The 23,797-nt window shown below is 37.1% G+C and overlaps 1 protein-coding gene and 1 long non-coding RNA gene across 2 annotated transcripts; one reads left to right on the top strand and one right to left on the bottom strand.

Annotated features, from left to right (window-relative positions):
* Positions 1-1,910: 1,910 nt before the first annotated feature.
* LOC122975321 lies at positions 1,911-5,891 on the bottom strand. The gene is made up of 2 exons (XR_006400626.1): positions 5,634-5,891; positions 1,911-4,818 (listed from the first exon to the last, which is right to left on the bottom strand). It is a non-coding gene; the product is annotated as an uncharacterized LOC122975321 (long non-coding RNA).
* Positions 5,892-5,997: 106 nt separating this feature from the next.
* On the top strand, positions 5,998-17,710 carry LOC122975319 (tetraspanin-8-like). Its single transcript, XM_044343709.1, has 9 exons — positions 5,998-6,173; positions 8,383-8,439; positions 11,974-12,093; positions 12,226-12,300; positions 13,126-13,221; positions 13,503-13,598; positions 14,716-14,748; positions 14,838-14,921; positions 15,829-17,710. Exons 1-9 carry the CDS (start codon positions 6,114-6,116, stop codon positions 15,919-15,921), a joined length of 714 nt encoding a protein of 237 aa, XP_044199644.1. The 5' UTR covers positions 5,998-6,113; the 3' UTR covers positions 15,922-17,710.
* The last annotated feature ends 6,087 nt before the right edge of the window (positions 17,711-23,797 follow it).

The raw sequence follows: 23,797 nt of genomic DNA on the forward strand, positions 1-23,797 counted from the left end.
TGATAAATGACCATGGTATCCACAATAAAGGAGATGTTGAACCAATGAGCAAGATTCAGATTCATACATGTACTGTACACATAGGTAGAGAACTCATAAAATACCAATATAGACATATTTTTTTGGGCCTCGTCACACCAGCATTTACATCCAGATTGTACCACTAAGTTATGATCAGTGGATTTAAGTTCAGTTTACAGTAGCAAAGTAAACTCAGGACATCCAGGCAAGAGGATATAAACACGTCTGCATGGAAGTGGCAGGAAATGTATTTATGTTGATGTCTGACAGTGTTTGTGAGATAGTTGCCAGATTACTGCCAAGCTGGCCATTTGTTTTATATACTTCTGTTTCCTCCATAATCCGGTGGCGGCCCTTGGTACTAAGAAGGTTTTGGTGTCCAGTGGTGGAAGAAGTACTCAGATCCTTTACTTAAGTAAAAGTACCAATACAATACAATGTAAAAATACTCCATTACAAGTACAAAGTCCTGCATGAAAAATCCTACTTAAGTAAAGTACATAAGTATTATGAGCTTGACGTAGTTTAAGTATTGCAGTAAAAGTAGTGGTTTGGTCCCTCTGACTGATATATTATTATATATGACATCATTAGATCTGATACACAAATCTGTTTTCAGTTTTTGGACTTTTTCTCTAATCTTTGATTTTTGCTGAAATATTGGATCATTTGAACATTTATTGAAATGAAAGCATGTGAGAAGTTTAGAGGGAAAAATCACTATTTGGTGGAGCTTTTAACAACTCATAGACATGTGAAATGTGACCCCGACTATACACTGCTTTTTGTAAGACGTCAAAAGCCAAAAAGGTTGGAAACCACTGGTTTCATCTTTAACAATGTGTTGTATTTTAAAAGCTTGATATATTATCCATTGTGTCAAATCTTCATCTGAAAAGTAACTAAAGCTGTCAAATAAATGAAAGTACAACATTTCCCTCTGAAATGTAGTGGAGTGGAAGTATAAAGTAGCATCAAATAGAAATAGTCAAGTAAAGTACCACAAACTTTTACTTAAGTACAGTACTTGAGTAAATGTACTTGGTTACTTTCCACCACTGCTGGTCTCACATGTGGTTTTACACTCTGAGGTCTTGTTTTAAGTTTCTTTGCTCCAGAAGTCTTCTGTCGAGGTGCTCCAAAGGCTGATCCTGTCTCCAATCTGTACTTAATTGCAGAAGAGGCATGGAAACTGATGGCATTTCCGAGTTGCTCAACTTGTTCTGCAAAAACAATATATGGCGTGCCTCTCTGAGACATGCGCAGTGAGTGGCAAGACTGTGTAAACAGTGAAGAACAAGCAAAAAATCCCTACAAGTTACACTTTTCACCCAAATGTAGGCTGAATTATTCTCTAGGTCTAGTTGAACCTGCAAATGCACACATGCATTTTATAGAAGTCAGTGTTCTCCTGGACGTCAGGTTGGTTGTTTTCCCACCAACATCTGTATTTGCTCAGAGACACCTCAAATCTGCAGGGGCGTGACCATTCCTCTGTTCTGCCCACAGTGTGTTCTCTCCCCTTCCCTTTTTTTTTAAACTGTTGTCTCACGTTCATGTTGGATACTGACACACAACTTTTCTGATCTTTTTTTTGGATGGTCATGAAAAAACTGCATGTGACACTCTAGTTATTTTGTCTAACTGCCCACGCCTACTCCCATTCCTCTATAGGCCCTCATGGGGGCACAAGCAGCATATTGTCTTTCTTTTTCCTTTGACCTCAAAATTTTTTTGTTAAACGGGAAGGATGGAGCCATTATCTGAAACACGCACAGGGGGTGTGGTCTCCTCCATCAGACCCTTAGTGAACAGTTCATAGATCTACAACAGTTAGAGTGGACAGAAAGAAACAATCATAGTGATGCAAAAACAGGAATTTAACAGTGTTGTCATGGAAACTCTTTATTAGAGCAGAAGTCCCCATTAACTCTAGAGCCCTAGACTACATTTTTCATCTCCTCCTTTTACACAGTTTACACCATTTTGTTTGGAATTTTTTTGTATTTTACCATTTTCAGTGTAGACACTGTAATGGCTAAACATTAAGTCCCCTGCTGTCTTAAAACTGTGAACTAACTGAACTTAAGCTGAATAATTTGTTCAAAGTTGTTTGTTTTGAAAATGCAAAATTAACTCAACCAGAAGCAACAAGTCACACTGAGAGACCATAGATTTGCTGTTTATTTGCATTTTTATAGTCTGAAGAGTCTCTTCTTTCTCTTTCGTAAAGGAACTTTTGACTTTTTTTTTATCTCAGCTCCGATCTGTTTGAGGTTTTTCTTTTTCAAATAACAACTTTCCTTCAGTTATGAAAGGGAAGTGAAAATCAGTCTCACGTAAAGGCAAAATGAGGAAACTGAGACAAATTTACACAACAGAACAAACCCTTTTTGTCATCAGGTGTTATTCCATAACAAGAACTTGATGTCCTGTAACCTGCAGCCTCCCATAACCATTAGGTTAGGTTCTGCTTTTCGTTTCCACTTTTACAAAAGAGATGGTGAACAATCTGGTGCAAGTGAGAAAATAGAATATACTGTAGAAATGTAGCCTTTTTAGAACCACCTCTTGAATTTAAGTTGAGGAACGCATCCATGAGACTAACATTTTTGATTTTTAATGACATGTCTTGGTAACTATGGGATTGATTGAGGATGAATCTTACCAGTGTTGATAATCATGTTGCTTTCTCTGTAGCCACTATAAGGTTGACATTTTTACTTTTGAGTGAAATGTCCTCACAACCATTGGATGGATCGCCATGAAATTTAGTACAGATATCAATTATGCCCAGAGGATGAATCTAACTTTTAATGTAGCACCACCAACAGCCCAAAGTTTTCACTTGTCCACTGAAATATCTTAAATATCTCAACATCTACTAGCACAAAATGTGTTACAGATGTATCCTACTGCGATGATCCCCCAACGTACTTTGTTTTTACTGCTAATTAGCAAATGTTAGCATGCTAACACGCTAAACTAAGATGGTGAATATGGTAAACATTATTCCAGTTAAACATCAGCATGTGAGCATGTTAGCATGCTGATGTTAGCATGTAGTTTATTTAGCCATGACTGTGATCTTTCCCTCACAGTAACAAGTAGTTTTTGTTGCCTAAACGTAATCCTAAAGGTGGCAGATAAGTTTAGTCACATCAATTTACTGTAATTTATATCTTGTTATTAACTGGATGCATTTAAATGCTCCTTTTCATGTTTAAAGCATAAGCCTGGTGATATTCTATGTTTTTTATTGTCAACAAATCCAATGAAAAGTCAAAAATGTTGTTCCTCTGTGCCGTTGACCTCCACTCTTGTCTAAAATCTACAAACCATGAACACACACGTTGTAGTTTATTTTGATTCAATCACCACACACACTTTCCTGCTGCTGGAAATACTCACTAAAGCACCAAATATAGATACATCCACTGCAGAGAATAGTCCTCAACAAATGCAGGACTTTTTCAGGTTTGTTTGCTAAAAAAAAAACAATGTATCTGTGAACTGTTTTTTAAGATCTAATGACCTTAGCGCCACAGACAGTCAGAAAGTACTGATAGATAGACTAACACATTTTTGGTTTTTGGTCTTTTCGTGTTGACTATAAGGAAAATATAAAATATAGCCAGCCTTATCTTTTAAAGTCACTGGTTCCTGTGGCCATCTGCCAAATACTTAATCCTGTTTTAACAGCATTCATAATCAAGACAGATAATCTTAAGTGGCCCCAGAGTCTGTTTTGAACTTGGCAAAACTGCATTTTTGTGCTGGGCTTGGAATGATTTGCAAGATAAAGTTCATTTGGAAACTTCTACTTTCATATCAGGCATTCAAACACGAAAGAAAGCTATTGTTTTAATGAGTCAAGCCTCTCTAGTCATATCTTATTGCTTTATGTGAATGTTGTAAAATAATTGTCTGTGTTCTTATGTGACTAATTATGTAATTTCTCTTAGCTGCAACTTTCACCAGGTCTCTAATGTAAAAGTTACCTATTTAAATGAAATAAATACATCTTCCAATGCTGTACTAGATCCCAAAAACTAAAAAAAAAATAAATTTTAAATAAAAAAAAGTGAATAAAATCCATCCATTTAGATCCCTTATTGACTGCTCTTTAAGTGTTATTGTAATGCAGAAATTAAAGCGTTTCAGTTTTTTTACGTTTTAGTAAGTTTTTAGGGAAATGTTGTAATATTACAACGTTGGGCTTAGCTGGGAGTAAAGTTTCTGTATTCGTACTCACATCCTCTGAACAAATATACAGAACAAATAAGGGCTAATTTGCAGGGTTGACTTCTTATGTAGCCCCATAACAGTATATACCATGAATAATAATCACACAACAGTCATATTTTTTATGAATAGTCATTCATTCATTAAAAAAAACAGGATAAAAATTGTATTTCCAAAACTGAATTTCATCTCCATCCCATTGTTCAGCCATGAAAAGTAAAGACGGACATCACACTTGCTGCATAGCGTGTTGGTTTATCCTTTATTGCAGCGCCTGCAGCGTCCTCTCTTTGTCTTCACTGGAACATGTGTGATTTTTCAGCGAGCGATACCTTGTCACAGGGAATGGTGTGTTGGTTTGATTGGGGCTCGATGATAATCACTGGCTGGGAAGTCAGTGGGTTGTTGGGGTTTTTTTGTCCACTTCACTGGCATCTTCATCTGCCTCTTCGTCACTCGAATCAGTGTTGTCTGATTCCATTTCAAAATCACTCTCACCGTTTTGGATGGCAACAGTCATATCCTGCACACTGTATAGAAGACCTCTCTTTGCTGGTTGCATTCAGAAATGGAAAAAAGTAAAAACAAATAATAATAAATATATGTATTAATGATACATATAAGTATTATACTGTATGAGATAACCTGAAGGAATAGATAGGGTGGTGGACCAAGTGTTCAGGATTGAGAGCCAAGTATTTTCCAGGCTAAATAATAACAATGCAAATTAATCCTAATTAATTTACACATTCCACTAAATTCACACAATACTGTCTGACGAGCCTATTATGCTCTCTACTTATCATACCAAAAGGAGTACTTCCATCCCCCCAGAACATTTACATCCCCACACCAGGACCTGAACAATGCAACAACCATCCCCCAAAACATTCAGAACCTGTTTCTAACTAATGTAACAGGCAACTATTTGGGCAAACAAACAAAACGCACAGAAAAAAGCCCAGGATCAGTTAAATGTATTTTTTTTAACTGATAAGATACAGTTTCTGCTACAGATTGAGTTTCAAATACTGTAACCAGAAACAGTTTGTTCAATTCTTGTCTAAACTCAAAATTTTAACAGAGAAAACAAATTTAGAACTTAGTTATAGTGAATCATCAAAGAAATTATATTTCTATTAGTATTTTTACCATATGTGAACGTGTTAGAAGTGCAGTGTCCCCATGTCATGCTTAGGGTGCACATGCTATTTTGACTACCACTCTAACCCAGCGTTGTAGAATTACAACATAGACATAACAAGTTCAAAATCAACTTTGATGAATGTTTTCCACAATAACTAAGTATCTACATGTTGTAGACATTGTAATCATCACAAAAAAAATATTCAAGGCATGTTACTTACTTCTTTCTTGACAAATCCGGTCCAACAAAACAAGAATATGAGCTTGACAGAAAGTTTGCAGGTAGTTTGAGTTCATGGCCAGATTGCCAGACCTATTAACACATTTACCATCCAATGGCATTGCAACGATAAACAAAAGGACCCATTGACTATGTAAATGTAGTCTTTAAAAAAAAAGCATTTGCAGCATTTTTTTTAGGAGAGCTAAAAGTGATGTATAGCAACAGTGGGCCTTACAGGGTTAAAGCTGCAACTGGGGTATGAAAGTTATGTTCATGACTGCGTCCTGTTGTCTCATGTAGATTTCAGGGATTGGCTGCACATCAGTTCTGTGTGTTGTAGCTCTGTGTTCACCTTCACTCACATTCACTCTGCAAGCAGTTTATCACAGCGCACACACCGCTGCACATATCACATACACTGTGTTATATACACACAGTTTCACTTCATCTTCTGAGAACCAATCACCAAAAGCTGAAAATGGGGAAAATTAACGGATGCCTCAAATGCCTTTTTATCTTCTTCAACGTGTTGTTTGTCGTAAGTAGAAAAGCTTTTCTGATTTCTAGGGGTTTTTTTTGTTTTGCTTTGTTTTGGGGTTTTTTTATGTGTATTTTTTTTAGGTTTTCGTTTGTTTGGTTTGGTTCTTTATACATCTAGATAAAATTTTATTAGTTTAGAATCTGTGTGTGATGCAAAATTATAAGAAAGAAAGAAAAAATCCACAAAAAAGAAGTTACATAATGGCTCATGTCTCAGTTTCAGTTTCTTTTTTTTTTTAAATATATGATGGGTTTTTTTTAATGTTTGGAAACAAAAGTGTTTTATAAAAAAAAAAAATGTATGTGAAAATAATTCTAGTTAATTATAGTTTTTTGTTGAATTTTATGATTTTTCTTAACAAAAGTAGAGATGGAAAAAATGTCAGCATGTATAAGACTACATGTATAACATAGAAGTTACAGATTTTCTTACAAGAATGTGAAAAAATAATTTTCTTAAACAAACCAGTAATGTCTTAACCTGTAAATTAAGTTCACATATCAAAAATAACACGTAAAAAAGACCTCAAAGAAATTAAATGATAAAACATCAAAAACAGTTTTTTTTTGGACAATGATTCCAGATGTTGCTTTATTGCACATGTTGAGTAAAGCATCATTTCCAGTAACAGAGAGACAGAAAAGAAAAAAGAGAGAGAGAGAGAGAAAGGGAAGGACAAATATCTACAACGGAGATCATATTTCAGCCGTCCCCCTTTTCTTTCATTCCTTTCTGCTGCAGAAACATGTTTTCAGCTCCAGAGCTGATTAAAAGAACAGAGAGAGGAAAAGAGGAGGGGTCTGATGAGTCTGTTTTCAATTTGGGGGAACATTTTTTTGGATGGAAAAAAACTGCATAAAAAAGTCACTTTCTCATAATTAAAAATGCAACCGATAATAAATAAAACGATCAAGTTTTTTTAACATCTAAAAGTTTCAAAAAGGATTATTTTTCCATTTGCATGATCTTTTTTTTTTCCTTTTCCAGCCCATGCATGCTTCAATTTCACCTTCTTTCACCAGCCTGTTTGTTTTTACTAATTACTTCATAAAGTTTGAGTGTTTTAGATTAGAACATCTTTAGATTTACATTAAATTCATTTAGATGAGATACTTCGATTCTTGAATATATTTAAAACAAAACATGAAAACTTTATGCCTGCATGCACACATATGGTGTCCAGAGATAAAAAAAAAAAAAATGTCCGAGATGAGACATTTATGTGGGTGTTTGCATCAGCCTTTAGTTGATATCATCAGGTGTGACGCAGAAAGTCTCAGGTGTTCAGTTTATAGAGCTCTGTCTCCCTCTAGTGTCTCTGAGCAAAAATTACAGACACCCTGCCAGGAGGTCAATGAGGCCAAAAAAAAAAAAAAAAAATCCTGACATGCAATAGTACAAAATGTTATGGCTGTCTGAGTGGAAAGTAGCAAGACAGTAAACAGATGTTTTTGTTTTGGAAACCACATATTTACAATTTTACTGTTTTACTCTGAGAGAAGAAACAATTTTCCATCTACTGAAAGCTCTTAGAATCATGTGAAAACTCTTTGTAGTGTAAAGATAAAATAACCTCATGTGTCAATTATATTACATTTTGTGTTTTAAAACATACATTTATCATCTGAATGCTTTATTCCCCCCCTTTCTGATGTTTAAAGCAGTGGTTCCCATACTTATTTTTACCAATGATATACATTTTTCCCCTTCATGGCACCCATCACACAATGCCTTGACACTACCCCAACTTTTCATTAAAGCCATATGATGTTAACACAGAGTCACATATTCGGACCAATGATTTCATGTTTTTATGGCTGCACCATGTCATAAAATATAAATATTCTTAAGTTTTGTGCACCGTTTAAACATTTTTGCCCAAATTCATCATGATGCATTTGATGCCTTTGGGAACTTTATTATAAAGTTATGGGAATATGTAAAGATGGTGTCATTGCAGAGTTTACAGGTTTCATCTAACTGTTTATTTATAATGTATTACTATATTTATAACTTTTATTATCCCATGTAGTATTATATGTTATGTCAGTCTCAGGTAATTGTATGTTCCTCTACATTGTTTCCAGTTTCTGTCCCCAAATCATAAAAAAAGAAAAGAAAACAAACAAACAAAAAAAACATGTTTTTGGTGGCACACTCAAGCCTCCATACGAAGCACAAACTAACCAGAATGATGTGTCCACAGATCCTCGGATGTCTGCTGATCTTCGCGGCGGTGAAGGCCTCCACCTACGGCGCTCAGGTAAACAACAGCATCATTGTTGAATCTTCATCATGTCTTACAGCGTTACATCAAAATACAGAAAACCTAAAATCAGTAATGTATATATTTTTAATTCAATAAGTAACCACAAAGAAATAAGGTGACAAAAACAGTTAAATTTCACTTTTAGCATTTCTTTTGTGCACTTGTTCTCTCAGACGGGTACGCCTGAACAAACTGCATCTTGTAATCTTTCAGTGTGTTTAGTTTAAATAAAGCTTCACAAATGGGCTAGCCATTTAACCATGGCAACAGTCGTGGTTAAAAGAAGCCAGTGTGAAAGGGTGATTCCAGTTTTCTATAGCTTGGGTCTTAATTTTATAGCTGTGTTGTCATATCTACCAGTTATGATACCATTGCACCCATCAAGTTAGTTAGACTACAGCAACAAACATAAGAAGTCTGACTATCAGATCACTTAGAAACACCCAGGTTAGTCAAACGTATAAAGAAAAAGAGAAAACAAAGGCGAATGGTAAAATTATTACCAAAATTATCCCTTGTAAACATCCATCACGCTTTACAGACCATCTTTGACCCACCATACTTGTCGTACTTGTATGCGTTTACAGTTTTCTTTAAAAATGAAAGTTTAATTATGACATTTCAGGTGTTCTCATTTCCAGTTTTGCCTCCAAACAAGCTGATAGAAATGATGGTTAAACCTAAGAAAATAAATTGTAATAAACCTTTATAATCCTTTAACTGCTGGATCAAATCGCAGCTTCTCTGTAGAGCATTAAAGGAATAGTTTGCAATTTTGGGAAAAATGCTTTCTTATTGAGAGTTAGATGAGAAGGTCGATGCCACTCTCACATCTACAGTAAATATGAAGCAGGAGCTAGCGGGTAGTTAGCCTAGCTTAGCATAAAACTGAGTTAACCAGCTAGCTAGACTCTGTCCAAAGGTAACAAAATCTGCTTCTCTAACGCACACAAATTAATCTCGTTTGTTTAATCCACACAAAAACCCAAGTGTAAAAACAACTTTTTAGCAGTTTTGCAGACAGTTACCAGTATGTGTCAAACAATTTCTTGGCCCCAACACCCAAATTTGTTCTTGGAATAACAATATTAACTCTACTTCTACTGCTTTTCAGAAAAACATAAAAATACATGGTTAGTGTTGGATCAGACTACCAACGCTGTCAGCAGAAGCTACAGCAGAAATGAGGCTGTTTATGTTTATGTTTAAATGATGAGTATGTGCTGTTATCTGCTAGATGAATTCCCCCCGAGTTAATTATCTCAGTTTGGTCAGCGGTCGCTGCCAAATAACGCTTTTACAGCTTCCTATTACAGGATGTCTCTTGGCAGAACGTGCGGCAGATTTTCTGTAATGTGAAAACAAGTGAAAACAATCGTGTCAGTTTTGTAAAAACTGATTATGTAGGGTTCGCTTCCTTAACAAATTAATTACTTATTGCACTTTTAAACCATGAGTTATATCTATTTTCCTGTAACATTAAAAAAAAATATATGTATAACTGCCTGCAGCCGGCTGTATGAAGGCTCTGGAAACTGATTCTGTGATGGTTTTGATTAAAACAAAAGGAGCAGATTTGTGAAAATCAAAGCTGATTTTGTTTGTCAGGACATCACCTGTATAATTCTGTAAACAGTAACACATCTGAAAATACATAATACCTGTTTAGAAATATGTAAAACAAGTCAAGGTGAAGAATTCAGAGTGTTTACAAGGTGGCAGGGAGTTGTGCAAATGTAGAGGAGACTTTGTTTTGTTCTCTTAATGCAGAACAGATGAAGCTCGGGGGAGGTTTCCATTTTCATAGTTGACTTTCCCTGTGAGAGGAAAAACAGGATGGCACTGACAATGCTATCAGATAAACGGAGGGCCGCACGACAAAAGACAGCAAAAAAACCAAAAAAACTAAAACAAAACACATCACTCCTTATGGAACACAGCATCCTATCCACTTTTAAACAAATCAAATTTACTTTCCATTTCTGCTGAGCGTTGTCCTCTGCCAACCAGGATCCACTTTCCAGGAAACAAGATTTAAAGTTGTTAATGGGATAATGCTTGATAGTCAATGGGTGTGGTGCTTTAAAGTGTATTGGCTGAGGCAATGTTGTTGCCTGTTGTTGTTTGAAAAAACTGGTGTCATCTTATGTTAAAAAAAAATGTCATTTTACTGCAACTTTCTTATGCTGTCTGTTCAATTCAATGTAATTACATAATGCTATTATAATAGATTAATGTGAAGGAGAAGGTTGGTGACATTATATATTTTTCTTATCGCCAATGAAATGAACTGATCTTACTGTGAAACCGAAGCCTGATATAAACTTATCCGCCATGTAATCGAATTGACAAAGCAGCAATATATGAAGGTAGCATTTTTGTGTATTATTCAGTGTTTGAAGAAAGTCCTGAGTTTACAATAATGTGCCGAGTTTCTAACATGTAATATGTAATAACAAGAACCTAAAACACATCTAATAACATGAGGTATTTGTTGTTTTAACTATACCTTGATATGTAATAACAAGAGAAGTCTCTTGGTAAGTAGTAATAACAAGAAAATCACCTGATTATAAAGCAGTGTATTGCTGCCACTATGAACAAAAAGAAACTTGGTAAGAAACTTTTCACTTTTATTACATAATAGTATATTCTATTATATATTTTATTATAAAATATATTATATTTTCCGTTATAACGACATATCACTTTACCTGGCACCAATGCTACATTCATTATGGTGCAGGTTTTGGGGAAAAATGTCCAAATCTTGTTGGACCTTCATAATCTAGATGTGAAACTGCGGTGTAGCATAACCTGCCTGAATTGCAATCATACCAAATACGTAATTTGATAAAAATCTGAAACGCATAAAGTCGTAAAATGTAGAATTTTACCAAGCTTTGTATCCACAAAGCAACAGCGGCACACCACAGATAGACTTTATTGGTCTCTCATTGGTCCGTTGTCTTCATGCCACCTAGAAGATTTAATGGAGCTAGCGAGCAGTTAGCCTAGCTTAGCATAAAAACTGAGTTAACCAGCTAGCTGGGCTCTGTCTAAAGGTAACAAAATCTGCTCCTCTAACGCTCACAAATGAATCTTGTTTGTTTAATCCACACAAAAACCCAACAACTTTTTGGCTGGATTAAAAGCTGAAATGAATTAACGTAAAATTGATTTCATGGAGCAGAAGATTATAGTTTAGTAAAGTTTACTGTTGGAGCAGTTTATAATAGCACAGGTGAGGAGAGATATAGAGCCATCAGTTATCAGGTGTTTTGGATTATAGCATTTGTTTAAATGGCATCTTGACTACGTTTTCAACATGCAACAGGTTCTACAGTGTTGGGAAGTCAAATAATTGAGACATGTGGAGTCACGCATTTTTGTTTTCTTTAATGGGATTTGTTGACAATAAGAAATGTAGAATAATTCCTGCCTTATTAATTTATCTACTGTTAAAGATTATAGCTCTGTAGTAATTCAGTGTCTGTGTTGTGTTGTTGTCCTGCCGTGGCGGAGCAGATGTCGGCGGTTGGGGGCCCCGGAATCGGCTGGGTTTGGGTGTTTGCCATCGGCATCCTTGGCATCTCCATCCTGGGAATCTACGCTGGCTGCTCTGAGAAAGACCTCATCCTCAAAATAGTATGTACAACACCCCCTGTCACATGGAGGTTTATTAGAATCAACTCTACAACTGAGTCATGATGTCTATTTTTTGGTTAAATAGACAATTTTGTTGATCTTTGCATATTGTTCATGTTGTTTCATGTACAGTTTGCAGGCTTCATGGCGGTTGGAATGATCATCATGCTGATCTTTGGCATCATTATCGCTGTCATGAGAAACAAGGTAATCTATCACTCTAGCTATCTGTTGAGCTATCTTGATGCTAATTTTCATCCTCGTCTTGCTCCTGTTATTGCCTCCATCGCTGTATATTATTATGCTGAAGTTCTCTATCTTGATGCTAAGTTACCATTACTCTCCCTCTGTTATATTCTTTTTCTGACTTTCTTGATGCTAGTGCTCTGTTTCTGTATCAGTATGCTAAAGTTGTCTCTCTCTATATATATCTGTCTGCTCTCTCTCTCTCTCTATCTTCATGTTATTCTTTCTCTGTCAACCATGATGTTCTCTCTTTCTTTCATTATTTTTGTGCTCTCTTATCTTAATGCTAAAATTTGGCGTTTATCTTGACGTTACCTTTACAAACTCTCTCTGTATCTTGATACTACTTAGGCAATTTGTACTGAAAAATGTCCATTGTACTATTTCCCAAATAAACCAGCCACAGCCAGCGTGTTCTATTAAATGACATTGTAGTAGCTCACACAGACAGTGATGGTGAACCGGCAGTAAACATTCTAGGTTGTTATGGTCTGTTGAGAGTCTAATTTTGGTCAGAGAATCTGTCTACCTTGATGCTAATATTGTTTACTCCCTCGCTGTATCTTGATGCTAACCGTGATCTCTATGTGTACCTGGACACTGTTCTTCTCTGTCTCTCTTGATGCTAACCTACTCTCTCTCTCTCTCGTCTATTGACATGATGCTGATGTTGTTCTGTCTCTCTGTTTATCTGGATTTTTTCTCTTTCTGTCTCAGTGCTGACATTTCCTCTTGTTTTTTTTTTTCCATCTATCTTGATGCTAATATTGTGCTCTCTGTCTGTAGGCCAGAGACAACTTTCAGTCAGCCTCCACTGAATATGCCAAGCCTTTAATGGAGGACGAAGGATTCAGAGCAATGCTTAACGGGATCCAGCAATCTGTAATGCTCTCTGTCAACTATTAACCCTAAATAATGATAAATGTAGTCTAGCTAGGCTAAACATGTTTCTTTTAGGTTCTTCTTGGATGAATGCTTTCCAGTAGGTGTTAAAAGAGGGTGTCTCTCTTTAACATACAGAAAAACCTTTCAGATCAACAGTCACATTTTTTAAACTTGAGATTGATGCATTTATGATTGCATTCCAGTCACAGAAATACGATAGGCTTAACAGTGACTGTTTCCAGCTGCTGAAACTCACTCTCTCATGTGTCTTGTCGCAGGGCCAGTGCTGTGGAGTGGCGAGTGCTGAGGACTGGGATAACGAAATCCCTCAATCCTGTGAGTGCACAGGATATGGATGTGCACCCAAACCTCAGGTTGGTTTTGCTCTCCTGAAAGATCTTAACAATTTGTAAAATGAAAAAAGAATCAGGTTAAGAGATATAGAAATTTAGTTAGCCTCATCTCCTGGGAGAACTCACCACTTTTCACTCAGTGTACCAAAAATTGTGGACTTTGTGTAGTCAACTGTGTCGTTTATGTTAATAAGCAGGGAATATAGACAGAATGTCTATTAATTGCAGGGTTGGTTGCATCTCCAGCTCCTTGTGTTTACATGTTGACCTCTTATAGTGCTATAGAGAAATATCTTACGAGTCCCTCCCTGTTTTGCTTGTATTGTGCACACACATTTCCTGCCTCTTGTTTCACACTATTCCACTGACTGACAGTTGAAGAAAGACAGTGAAGAAGAAAACTGCATGCTAGTGAAAATGGTTAAAAACAATGTATGCTTGAAAAAAGAAATCTGCTTTCAACATGTTCACAAAAAAACTCCACAAGGCACCTTTCAGTAAGATGTTAAATTCACCAAAAGCCATAAAAATCTTCATTTGAGCTATGTTGCTATCAAGGTGTCTTTGTATATGCACCACTGTAAAGCCCTTTGTTCTGTACTCTGGATAATTAAGCTAAAACCTAACTAGATAAGTGTGGTGGCAGCTTCTCTAGTATTCAAAGGATCAGTGTGTAGAATTTAGTGGCATCCAGTGGTGAGCATGCAGATGGCAACCAACTGAATACCCCTCACCCTCCTCTTCCATGTAGGAGAACCCACGGTGGCCACAAAACTCACGAAAAACCCTCTCTAGAGCCAGTGTTTGGTTTGTCTGTTCTGGGCAGTGCATGTGATTTTACACTAATTAAAACATACTTATGAATATTATATTCCATTTCTGCCAAGTCCATTAGATGTATAATACTTTAATAAAAGTTTCAGATGCTGCCTGACAATCTGACACGCACTTTCTTTTCAAGCATCCTGAGGCCTTTCATTTGAATGTGTTTTGTTTCTTTTTAAAATCATTTCATTTTCTAACATTCCTAGAATGTACAGTACTTTTGTTTTCTGGTATTTGACAGAGGATACATATACAGTGGACTGTTTTGCTTTGTTTATTATGGTGACCACATTTTGTTGTTGTTTTCTTTCAGGGAGCGAGAGGCCCAGATAGAGTCTTTAGTCAGGTAAACAACTAAATTAGTCAAAATACCAACCAATCGACCAATCAGTGATCCTTCCAGATAATGACCCTCTCTCCATTCCTTCTCTGCAGAGCTGCGGTGCCCTCCTCTTCCTGTTTTTAGACATCGTCTTCAAGATCTCCATGGGCTTCTTCTTTGGTTTTGCTGTCACCGCAGTAAGTTTCATTGTGAAAAACTTCAGGAGGGAAAATAATCACACAACAACAGGACACTGAGCTGCTGTGCCTTCTACTAAAAATTGGTTTTGTCCATTGACAGACTGATAATTCTGGTGGTATAGAGTTGCAAAGTGGGATGAGTATTTTCTTTAGTCCGCTATATAAGTTGTTTTCTGCATAGACAATATGAGGTGTTGGACAGTTGTAGCAGGGGTCGGACATATATAAAACTCTCCTGGTGGAATCAGAACAAAAGAAGAAGAATGTTAGAAAATATCTGATTTTTGGTAAAAGTAAAGGTACAAGCATGATTAATTAAGAACTACTAAACCAACTATTGCACATTTAGGTAGGAACGTCCAACCTGAAGGTAAAGATAGCATTTTATAGAAACTTGATTAAAAAAAAAACATTCAGTAGTTTATGTCAGTTTACTGTCAAATTCTATGTCAGTTTTCGATGAATTTGCAACTATAGTACAGTGTTTTGTTCCCATCTGTAATGACAATGCGTTCTGAATTTGCTACAGCTTTTGTTCACACCCCTCAATGGCGTGACAAAGCCGTTGTTTTAAAGTCACAAGTAGGTCTCAAGTCTTGGAAATGATGTCTGAGTCAAGCCCTGAGCTAAGACAGGGAAGCCTTAAGTCCCAAATTAAGACCAAAAAGTCAAGTCCAAGCTCTAAACTTTGTGTTTCAAATCATAAACAAGAACAAGTCATTATGGTATTAGGAACAGCAGCAACATTAGGCCAACATGCTGACATGGGCCCATGGAGAACTCTAATGCTGCATGCCATACTGGGGAAAAATTCCTCAGAAACAAAGATGAAATAATTGTTTCACGCTTCTGGTGTGAATTCAGGTTGTCTGACAACTTGTCTACCTGTCTCTTATCTGTCTAGCTGTTGGGACTTCTGGTCTCCTTCCTGATGATCCATCAAGTCAAACGTCATGACAGCTCCGGAGGGGCGTCCATTGCCATGAAGGGCTACTGAGGAAAACCCTCAACCCCCGACCTTAACCTCTGCACTGTAACAGGAGGACTCAGTGGTCAAAATATGACCTCTTCTCTTTACTTTTGTATGACATTTCTGCCTTTTAAGAGTGTGATAGAGAAAGCAGGAGACAGAGGGACGAAGTGGCATGGAAGATTTCGTTTGGGAGAAAAACTGCTGCCTTGCAGCAATTTATTCTTTCAGCTTTCTATTGTAGAATATATTGCTTGATTAGAAACATTTATTTTTTTGTGAATCATTATATCGCTTGTATTATTTGATGGTATGCAATATTATAACAGTCTTCTATAAAAGAAGCAGTTTCAAAGCTCAACCTTCTCCACATCCGACTGGAGCTCTATTAACCCAAGAAGATCATAAAATCAGAGCTATAGCCTAAAACTCGAGTGATTTTAAAGCTACAGTATAACAATTTGGAAAATCCTCTTTTCCATCTCATTCCTCGGTCACCATAAAATCGCAGTGAAGTGCCTGTGCATCTTTGCAAAGTTGGTGGTGTGAAGCTTGGTGATGTAATGTCTACTCGTAAGGCTACTTTATGAACTTGTGTAGCTTGTGAGCTGACCACTAACATGCTAGGCAGCCAGGAACATGCTAGCGCTACGCTGTCACATTAGCTCTTCCAGCTAGCTGGATTGCTAACTGTAGGCGAACAGATCAAACCATGTTTGCACACCATGTCTCTTTTGTCGAGCAGTTTATACTCCGGCAGAGGGTCTAAATGATGTGGATGGTACAACACCGCTACAGTGCTATTTCCCAGCTTCTCTGACTTTCTGTGCCCTCAAAAGTTCAGCACTGTCAAGATTTGCTGTTGGTCAACAAGCAAATTTGTGTGTGAAAGTGAAATTCTTTGGAATGTAGTTTTGCCCCTTATTGTGCTGATTTTTTTTAAGCTTAGCTTAGCACTGGGAGCAGAGGGAAACTGCTAGCCTAGCTCTAATGCTGTCTTACAACACCATGTGTTAATATTACTATTCCGTTAATTCAATCAGAATCTGCACTGAAAATAACTTCTCACACAGATCGGGAAACAAAACTTCTAGATGTGATTGGTCTTAGTATTTCTGGAAACATCCGCTAAAAGATCAGAGATGAAAACTCTTCTCATTCCAGGCATATTTTTTATTGCTCTTCAGTACTGTTAACATTAAAAATAAAAGAAAGAAAAAAAGTTCTTTTTAGCTCTGGGATGTGGTCAGTAATCTGGACGTGAGTTTTAGAAACATGAAATTAAGAAATAAAATTTATGACCTTCTCTGATCAAATTCATCCAGTCTGAGGAGCAGTTAAGTTTCACCTGTATGTGGGTTTAAACAAAATGTAAGACAGTTAATTTGCTTTTTCTTAAAAGACTATGGGTATTTCTATAGTCACCCAGATAGTATGAAGATAAAAATAGAGCAGTCCATCCACTGGACTTCAAAAAGTTGTTTTTTTTTCAAAAATGTATCTAATAAAATGCATCCTGAGGGAGGCAGATAATGTTGGTAAATCCCAGCAACATTTGCAGCACTGAGACCAAAAATCAGAACATGTCTCATTAGTGTTTTTACAAATGTAAAAGCCATAAGATTACATGCAGACTTTCACTGGGGACAAAGTCGTGTGACAAACCAAAAACTAACAGCTCAGGGTTGAATACCCCTCTACCGGTAAAAAAGGGACCAGGATTAAAAAAGGAAGACAAATACTGTAGCAAGAAGTGTTTTATTGTGAAATCTGCAATCATATCATGTCAGAATAAACTGTAGAGGCCGAAAATCCACAAGTTCTCACTCTCTTGTTTTCTAACGTGATCAGTATTTCCTCCCCTTTGGCTGGGTTTGATCTGCCAATGTTTTCAGGGCTGATGGAGGCCAATCAAAAGGTTGAAGGAGACGATGGGGTTTGGAGGGTGGGGGATAGCGGGATAATAAATGGGTTACATTGAAAAATATGTGGCCCTTAGGAGTATGAGGGGGCTGATCCGATGTTTTTGCAAGTTGATCAAGGGGTACTGAAGGGTTAAGAGAGACATTTGAAGGGCTAATAGAGAGCTAAGGAGTCCAAAGCGGGTTCCAAATGGCTGACATTTGGATAAAGGGGAAATTAGAGTAGTACAGGGGGTCAATAGACAGGAAGGCACATTGTGTCATGGCAGTATCAGCTCCACAGGAAATGGGATGTCTTGGTGTTTCGGAAAGAACATCTTGCAATCAAACAATCCAGTGAAGGTCAAACAACCAGCCGAGTTATCTTTTAACACAGTGTTACTGGGAATCCCCCTGCAGTTCACTGTAAGTGTCACCAGTACTGGTGTGTTAGAAAAACAGTACAGCTTGTTAGATCTTTTTGGGGTTAGAGTTAGCCCCATCTAGTGCCTCTAGGGCCTAATTCTAAAACAAAAACTGGTCCTACTAATATCTGAATGACCCTAAAACAGAAAGCTGATTACCAATAGAAACACTTGCTTTTGTTCAGTGTTATTCACCAAAATGTATTGTGTGTATCTGGCCTGACAAGTTTGTAAAAAAAAAAAGGACCCTGCAATGTTTAAGTCTGAGACTCTCCTCTCAAAAAACCCCCCCCAAAACAACACAACAGGTCGTAATGTCAGTCGCCAAAACCAACAATTATGTTTGAGTGACAGATGCCATCTAGCAGCCGTAGTAATTATGACCTTGAGCAGGGTCACAGTTCAGATAACATATATATACACATTATATAAGTTGACAATTTTCCTCATTAACCCAACAGTGGACTTTGCTGCAGGAGATCGCTGTTTGTTTCCTGTTTCCAACCACCGGACAGTTTTTTTAAAAACCATAACGATCATCCCCTAACCCTTAACCCTGTGGTTATTATTGTAGCCACGACGACATAGGGTGCCTAAATTTAAGGAAATAGTACCTTTAACCCACACCATGTTTCTCTAACCTTAACAAAGTGATCATTTTAACCCAAACCTTAGCCCCAGCAACCACATCCATATTTATGTGCTAGCAGTCTTCTTCCCTGTACCCTTCTTCCCCTTCACTTGTTCATTCCTACATTTCTTGTTGCATTACTGTCACCTTAAGATTGGTGGAATACTGTGAAACCATTGGCAGGAATGTGTATCACTTCACACGCTTGTTTGTGCATTTGCATACTTTTGTGCACACGCAAGAACTAAAGTAAACTAAACTAAACTAAACGAAACTGGGACCCAGGTATAAAATATGCTTCAAAGCACTTCTAGTGGTCAAAGGGTCCAAGGGTACTTTCACAGCTGGAGTATGGGACTTTTGTCTCCCCACTCTAACTCTGGCAGTGAGAGTAATTACAAAACGCTGTCAACATGTGCTAATGTCATAGACTCCATTTGGTTCGATAACATTTGGAAAGTCTAGAAGAGCCGCACGATTAAATTATTTTATCCCCATTCAAGTTAGCAGAGGGCTAACCGGAAGTGTCTAGTGCACGTGCTCTGCTCATAGAGCATGTGCATTCATCCGGCCAGGGCAGGAATGTCAAACCAGACACCAGATTAAAAACTCTGGTATACTGTGAAATACAGAGAGATTTACCTGCCGGTGATAGGCTTAATCAGCTTTGTCTGAAAGGCTTGAATGTTAACAGACGTTCATTTATATGTAAAAGTTTTGCACTGCAGGTTTTAATCTCCTGTCATTGACTGTTATCATTTTAGATTAAAATTCAGAGCAAGTGTTAGAATGATCCAACCGAAAAACCAAAATTTTAATCCAATCAAAATAATAAATCAGAGTGTTTAAAATGTGGGCACCCTTGTCCCCATACCTTTGGTCTAGGGCTGTTGTTTAGAATAGGCCCCTTCATTCCTCTTAAAGGTACCCTGTGGAGTTTTTTTACCTCTTTGTCTCATGCAAGCAGGTGATGCAATACACAGTCGTGCCAATTGTTTTACACTATTTCACTCATCTACGGGTGGCTATAATTCACCAAGAAATACACGGAAGTCATCAAGAAGACTGCAAAGTAGTAAATACGGATGTAAGCAATGCTTTGCAAATGTTTTGTGAGGAAGGAAATGCATTTTCCAGGAAGGTGTAAAGACTCAGTGTTGCTGGCTATGGACTCTGAGTCAGGCAGAAACGTAGTTTTATTAATTTAAAGATTACTTTAGCCATAATTATGAGCAGGTAAAAGCAAAAACAGGAGGCCTGGATGGCAACAGAAGGGAAGTGGCTGGTATATACAGTATGCTAAGGAGCTGATTGGGGGATTGAAAACAGGCCTGCAGGTGGGTGTGGGAGTCAGGGGATGGCTGAAGGCAGGAAACACTGCTCTGAAATTACAAGGAGTAAATTAAATGAAAGAACTTGTAGTCATGAGGAAAATCTTTAAGGGTAGGTTCAGGATTTTTCTGGTCTGTCTTAAAACAATCTTCAGGGGCCCATATGAACACTGAAACAGGTTTTGCTAGCTGTAATCTTTCCTCCTGTTCATACTCACAATTAAAAGATTCCCTCCAAATGTTCTTACAATGTACTGTAAATTATTGGGGCCCAAAATTCAAATCCCTTGTTTTGAAAAAAAAAAAATTATTTAAAAGTTGATGTGAAGCTTATATGAGTCTTCATCAGTCTGAGTTAGTCATATCAAGTGGATATCTGACACATTTACAGTCTTTTTAGCATCAAATTCCCTCTTTGTGTTTCCTCGGACAGTGTTTCCTTGTTGAGCTGTGGTGGAAGTATAGTAACAAAAAGAGGGACTTTGGCACTAAAAAGACTCACGTTGAAAGATATCTACTTGATTTGACTCATTTGGACGCTAAAGCTTCATATTAGCTTCAGATAAACTTTGAAATACATTTTTACACAGAAGCAGGACTGTGGATTTTGTCCCCCATCACTTCCATTGTAAGTGTATTATGAAGGGATCTTCTAATGGTCAGTATGAACAGGAGGGATGGTTACAGCAAGAAAAACAGGTTTCAATGTTCATTTGGGCCCCTGACTGTTGTTTTAAGAGACTTGAAAAATTGTGAACTTATCCTTTAATGCTACAGCATACAAATATATTTAAGACGATAGTGAGAAGTACTTTTCCTGTTTCTACGTGACAGTGTCCCCGTGTACAAAGCCAGCTCCAAGCCAGGTTTTCCCCAATTTTGTGTGGAGCCCTGACCTCACCCCCATCCAATACCTTTGGGATGAACTGGAACACTGACTGTAAGCCAGACCTTATCACCCAATATCAGTGTTGGACCTCACTAATACTCTTTAATGGGAGGAAATCCCTGCAGCCAGGTTAAAACATCTGCCGGAAAGCCTGAAACCAGGAGAGTGGAGGCTGTTAGAGCAGCAGATTTTTTTATTCTTTTTTTTTCTCTTTTATTTTGTAGTAGTCTTTCCATCACTCATTGCTTTTATTTAAAGTCGATTTTGTTAAAAATGATTAATTGTTTGATCCATAAAGTGTCAGAAAATGGTGAAAAATGTTGATCACCGTTTCCTAAAGCCCAATGTGACATCCTTAAATGTCTTGTTTTGTCCTGACCAACAGTCCACAACACAAAGATATTCAGTTTACTGTCAGAGGACTAAAGAAACCAGCAATTATTCACATCTGAGAAGCTGGAATCAGAGAATTTGGACATTTTCTTCTTAAAAAATGACTCAGAATCATTAATCAATTATCAAAATAGTTGGCGATTAATTTAATAGTTGGCAACTAATCAATTAATCTCCTGTTTTTATGGCATAAACTTTTAGCTTCCTGCCTCTCCTGCACAAGTGTTCGTTTACTTTAAATTCAAGTATAGATGAGTATATGTAGGTAAAAGTGCATTTTTATATAAGTGAATGTCTTTGTGTACATATCAAATCATTAAATCATTTATTAATGTGCACACAAATAGATACAAAATAATAAAAAAAGGTGCAATGTTTGGTTGTCCACTTACTTTTGGCCTTGTAGTGAACCTCATCACAGAATAAACCACCAGCCATTAGATGGCAGTACACACCAGTCAAAATAAACATCACCAGCTGACTCGGATGGCAGCATGTGGTGAAGAACAATGAACACTTTTATCTTTATGATCCAGACTCAGACATTTATCTCGACACTACACACTGTGTGAATGAACTGGTGAAGAAGACAACAAGTCATAAACGATGCAGCATCTAGTTAGTCAAATCAGAGAAACACTACTGACTTCATTGTATTGTCCAGTTTCACTTCACTGTAAATTCAGAAAGAAAGGAAGAAATCTAGGTTATCTGTTGTCACACAACTGCAAGAGTATTACAACAAAATAACAGTTATTTGATGGAGGATCTCAATACAGCAGCACAACAATCACATCAGCGGTTAGCCTTTATAATCTCAAAGTCTTTGCAGTCCTGCTGCTGTATCAACATTCAGGTGAATTGAACGCCATTGCCACTTTAATTATGCCAGTTAATCAAACACAACCATAACAAAGAGACGAGATATGGTTTCAGTTACTGACAACCTGCTCTTTAATAAACTGTGAGAAAAGCAGAGAGGGAAAACACAAGCTGTGCAGGTGACAAAGATTGAATTCACAGACGTTTTTTTTTCTTGACGAATGAGTTCATGCTCAAGTATTTTCTACCTTAAATATGTTTCTGATTGTTTGCTTTGGCCTTTCCATTTTCAAAATATAAGACACTTCACATACCTCTATCGTTGATGTTTCTGCAGGAATTAAAAGCATCTTTTCAAATGCCATCTTGAAGTACATTAACCTGACAAAAAATCGTAAGCAAGCACGGTTAAGTGGTATTATCTGTGGGTTTTTGGTTCAATAAATGTTTGTAATGATCACCAGTAAAACTGCAAAACTTTGATCAAGCAGCTCAAGCATCTAGATCCTGTTATCATTCACATATTTATGGAAATAAATATATGTGATTAATAAAACTTAGACTGATCTTTTAGGCCACTCATGACTCAGCATCTCACGTCAGCCAATTACAAACACATGAATGTGTCTGTTACGTAAAGACTGTTACTACTGTTAGTTATTTTTCACCTGCAAGCAGCAAACATGTGAGATACTGGATTATTTCCACATGTGACTCAGCATCAGGCAGTGCTGCATAAAGCTATGTACCAAATGTACAAAGTACACATCTGCCACAGTTCACAGAAACATTAGGGTGGAGTGAACAGGTTAATAATAATAATAATAATAATAATAATAATAATAATAACAACAATAACTTTATTTATATAGCACTTTTCAAAACACAGTTACAAAGTGCTTTTCAATAAAAACAGAACACATTTGAAGTGTAAAAACAAACCGAAAGCCAAACTAAGCACATTATAACACCAATAAAGTAAAATTTACTAAAATAAAACCATAAAATATAATAAGATCACCAAAAAGCCATTTTAAACAAGTAAGTTTTTAACAGTGATTTAAAGACAAGACAAAGTTGGCAGCCCTCATCTCCTCAGGCAGGTCATTCCAAAGGCTAGGAGCCCTCACTGCAAAGGCTATCGATCCCCTTTGTGTATCAATTTGGACCTTGGAACAACAAAAAGCGATGCATCCAATGATCTCAGAGAGCAGGAAGGGACACAGGGCAATAAGAGATCTGATAGATAGCTTGGGGCGAGGCCTCTCAGGACTTATTACTTGTAAGTAATCAATAAAATCTTAAAATCTATTCTAAAAGCAACAGGTAGACAGTGAAGGGAAACCAGGATTGGTGAAATGTGATCATGTTTCCTAGACCGTGGTTAGAATCCTGGCAGCAGAGTTTTGGATGAGCTGGAGGTGGGAGAGGGATTTTTTGCTGATGCCAGAGAGCAGGGAATTACAGTGGTCCAATTGACTGGTTATGGTGCAGATGGTGCAGCAAATGGT

Source organism: Thunnus albacares, chromosome 23 (genome assembly GCF_914725855.1).
Source record: "Thunnus albacares chromosome 23, fThuAlb1.1, whole genome shotgun sequence".
NCBI classification, from domain to species: Eukaryota; Metazoa; Chordata; class Actinopteri; order Scombriformes; family Scombridae; genus Thunnus; species Thunnus albacares.

Excerpts from the sequence above, each read along its gene's own strand:
- LOC122975319 (XM_044343709.1), top strand. The coding sequence starts at position 6,114 with ATGGGGAAAATTAACGGATGCCTCAAATGCCTTTTTATCTTCTTCAAC. Across the intron at positions 12,094-12,225 it reads AAGACCTCATCCTCAAAATA|TTTGCAGGCTTCATGGCGGT; the intron begins GTATGTACAACA and ends TTTCATGTACAG. Across the intron at positions 12,301-13,125 it reads TCGCTGTCATGAGAAACAAG|GCCAGAGACAACTTTCAGTC; the intron begins GTAATCTATCAC and ends CTCTGTCTGTAG.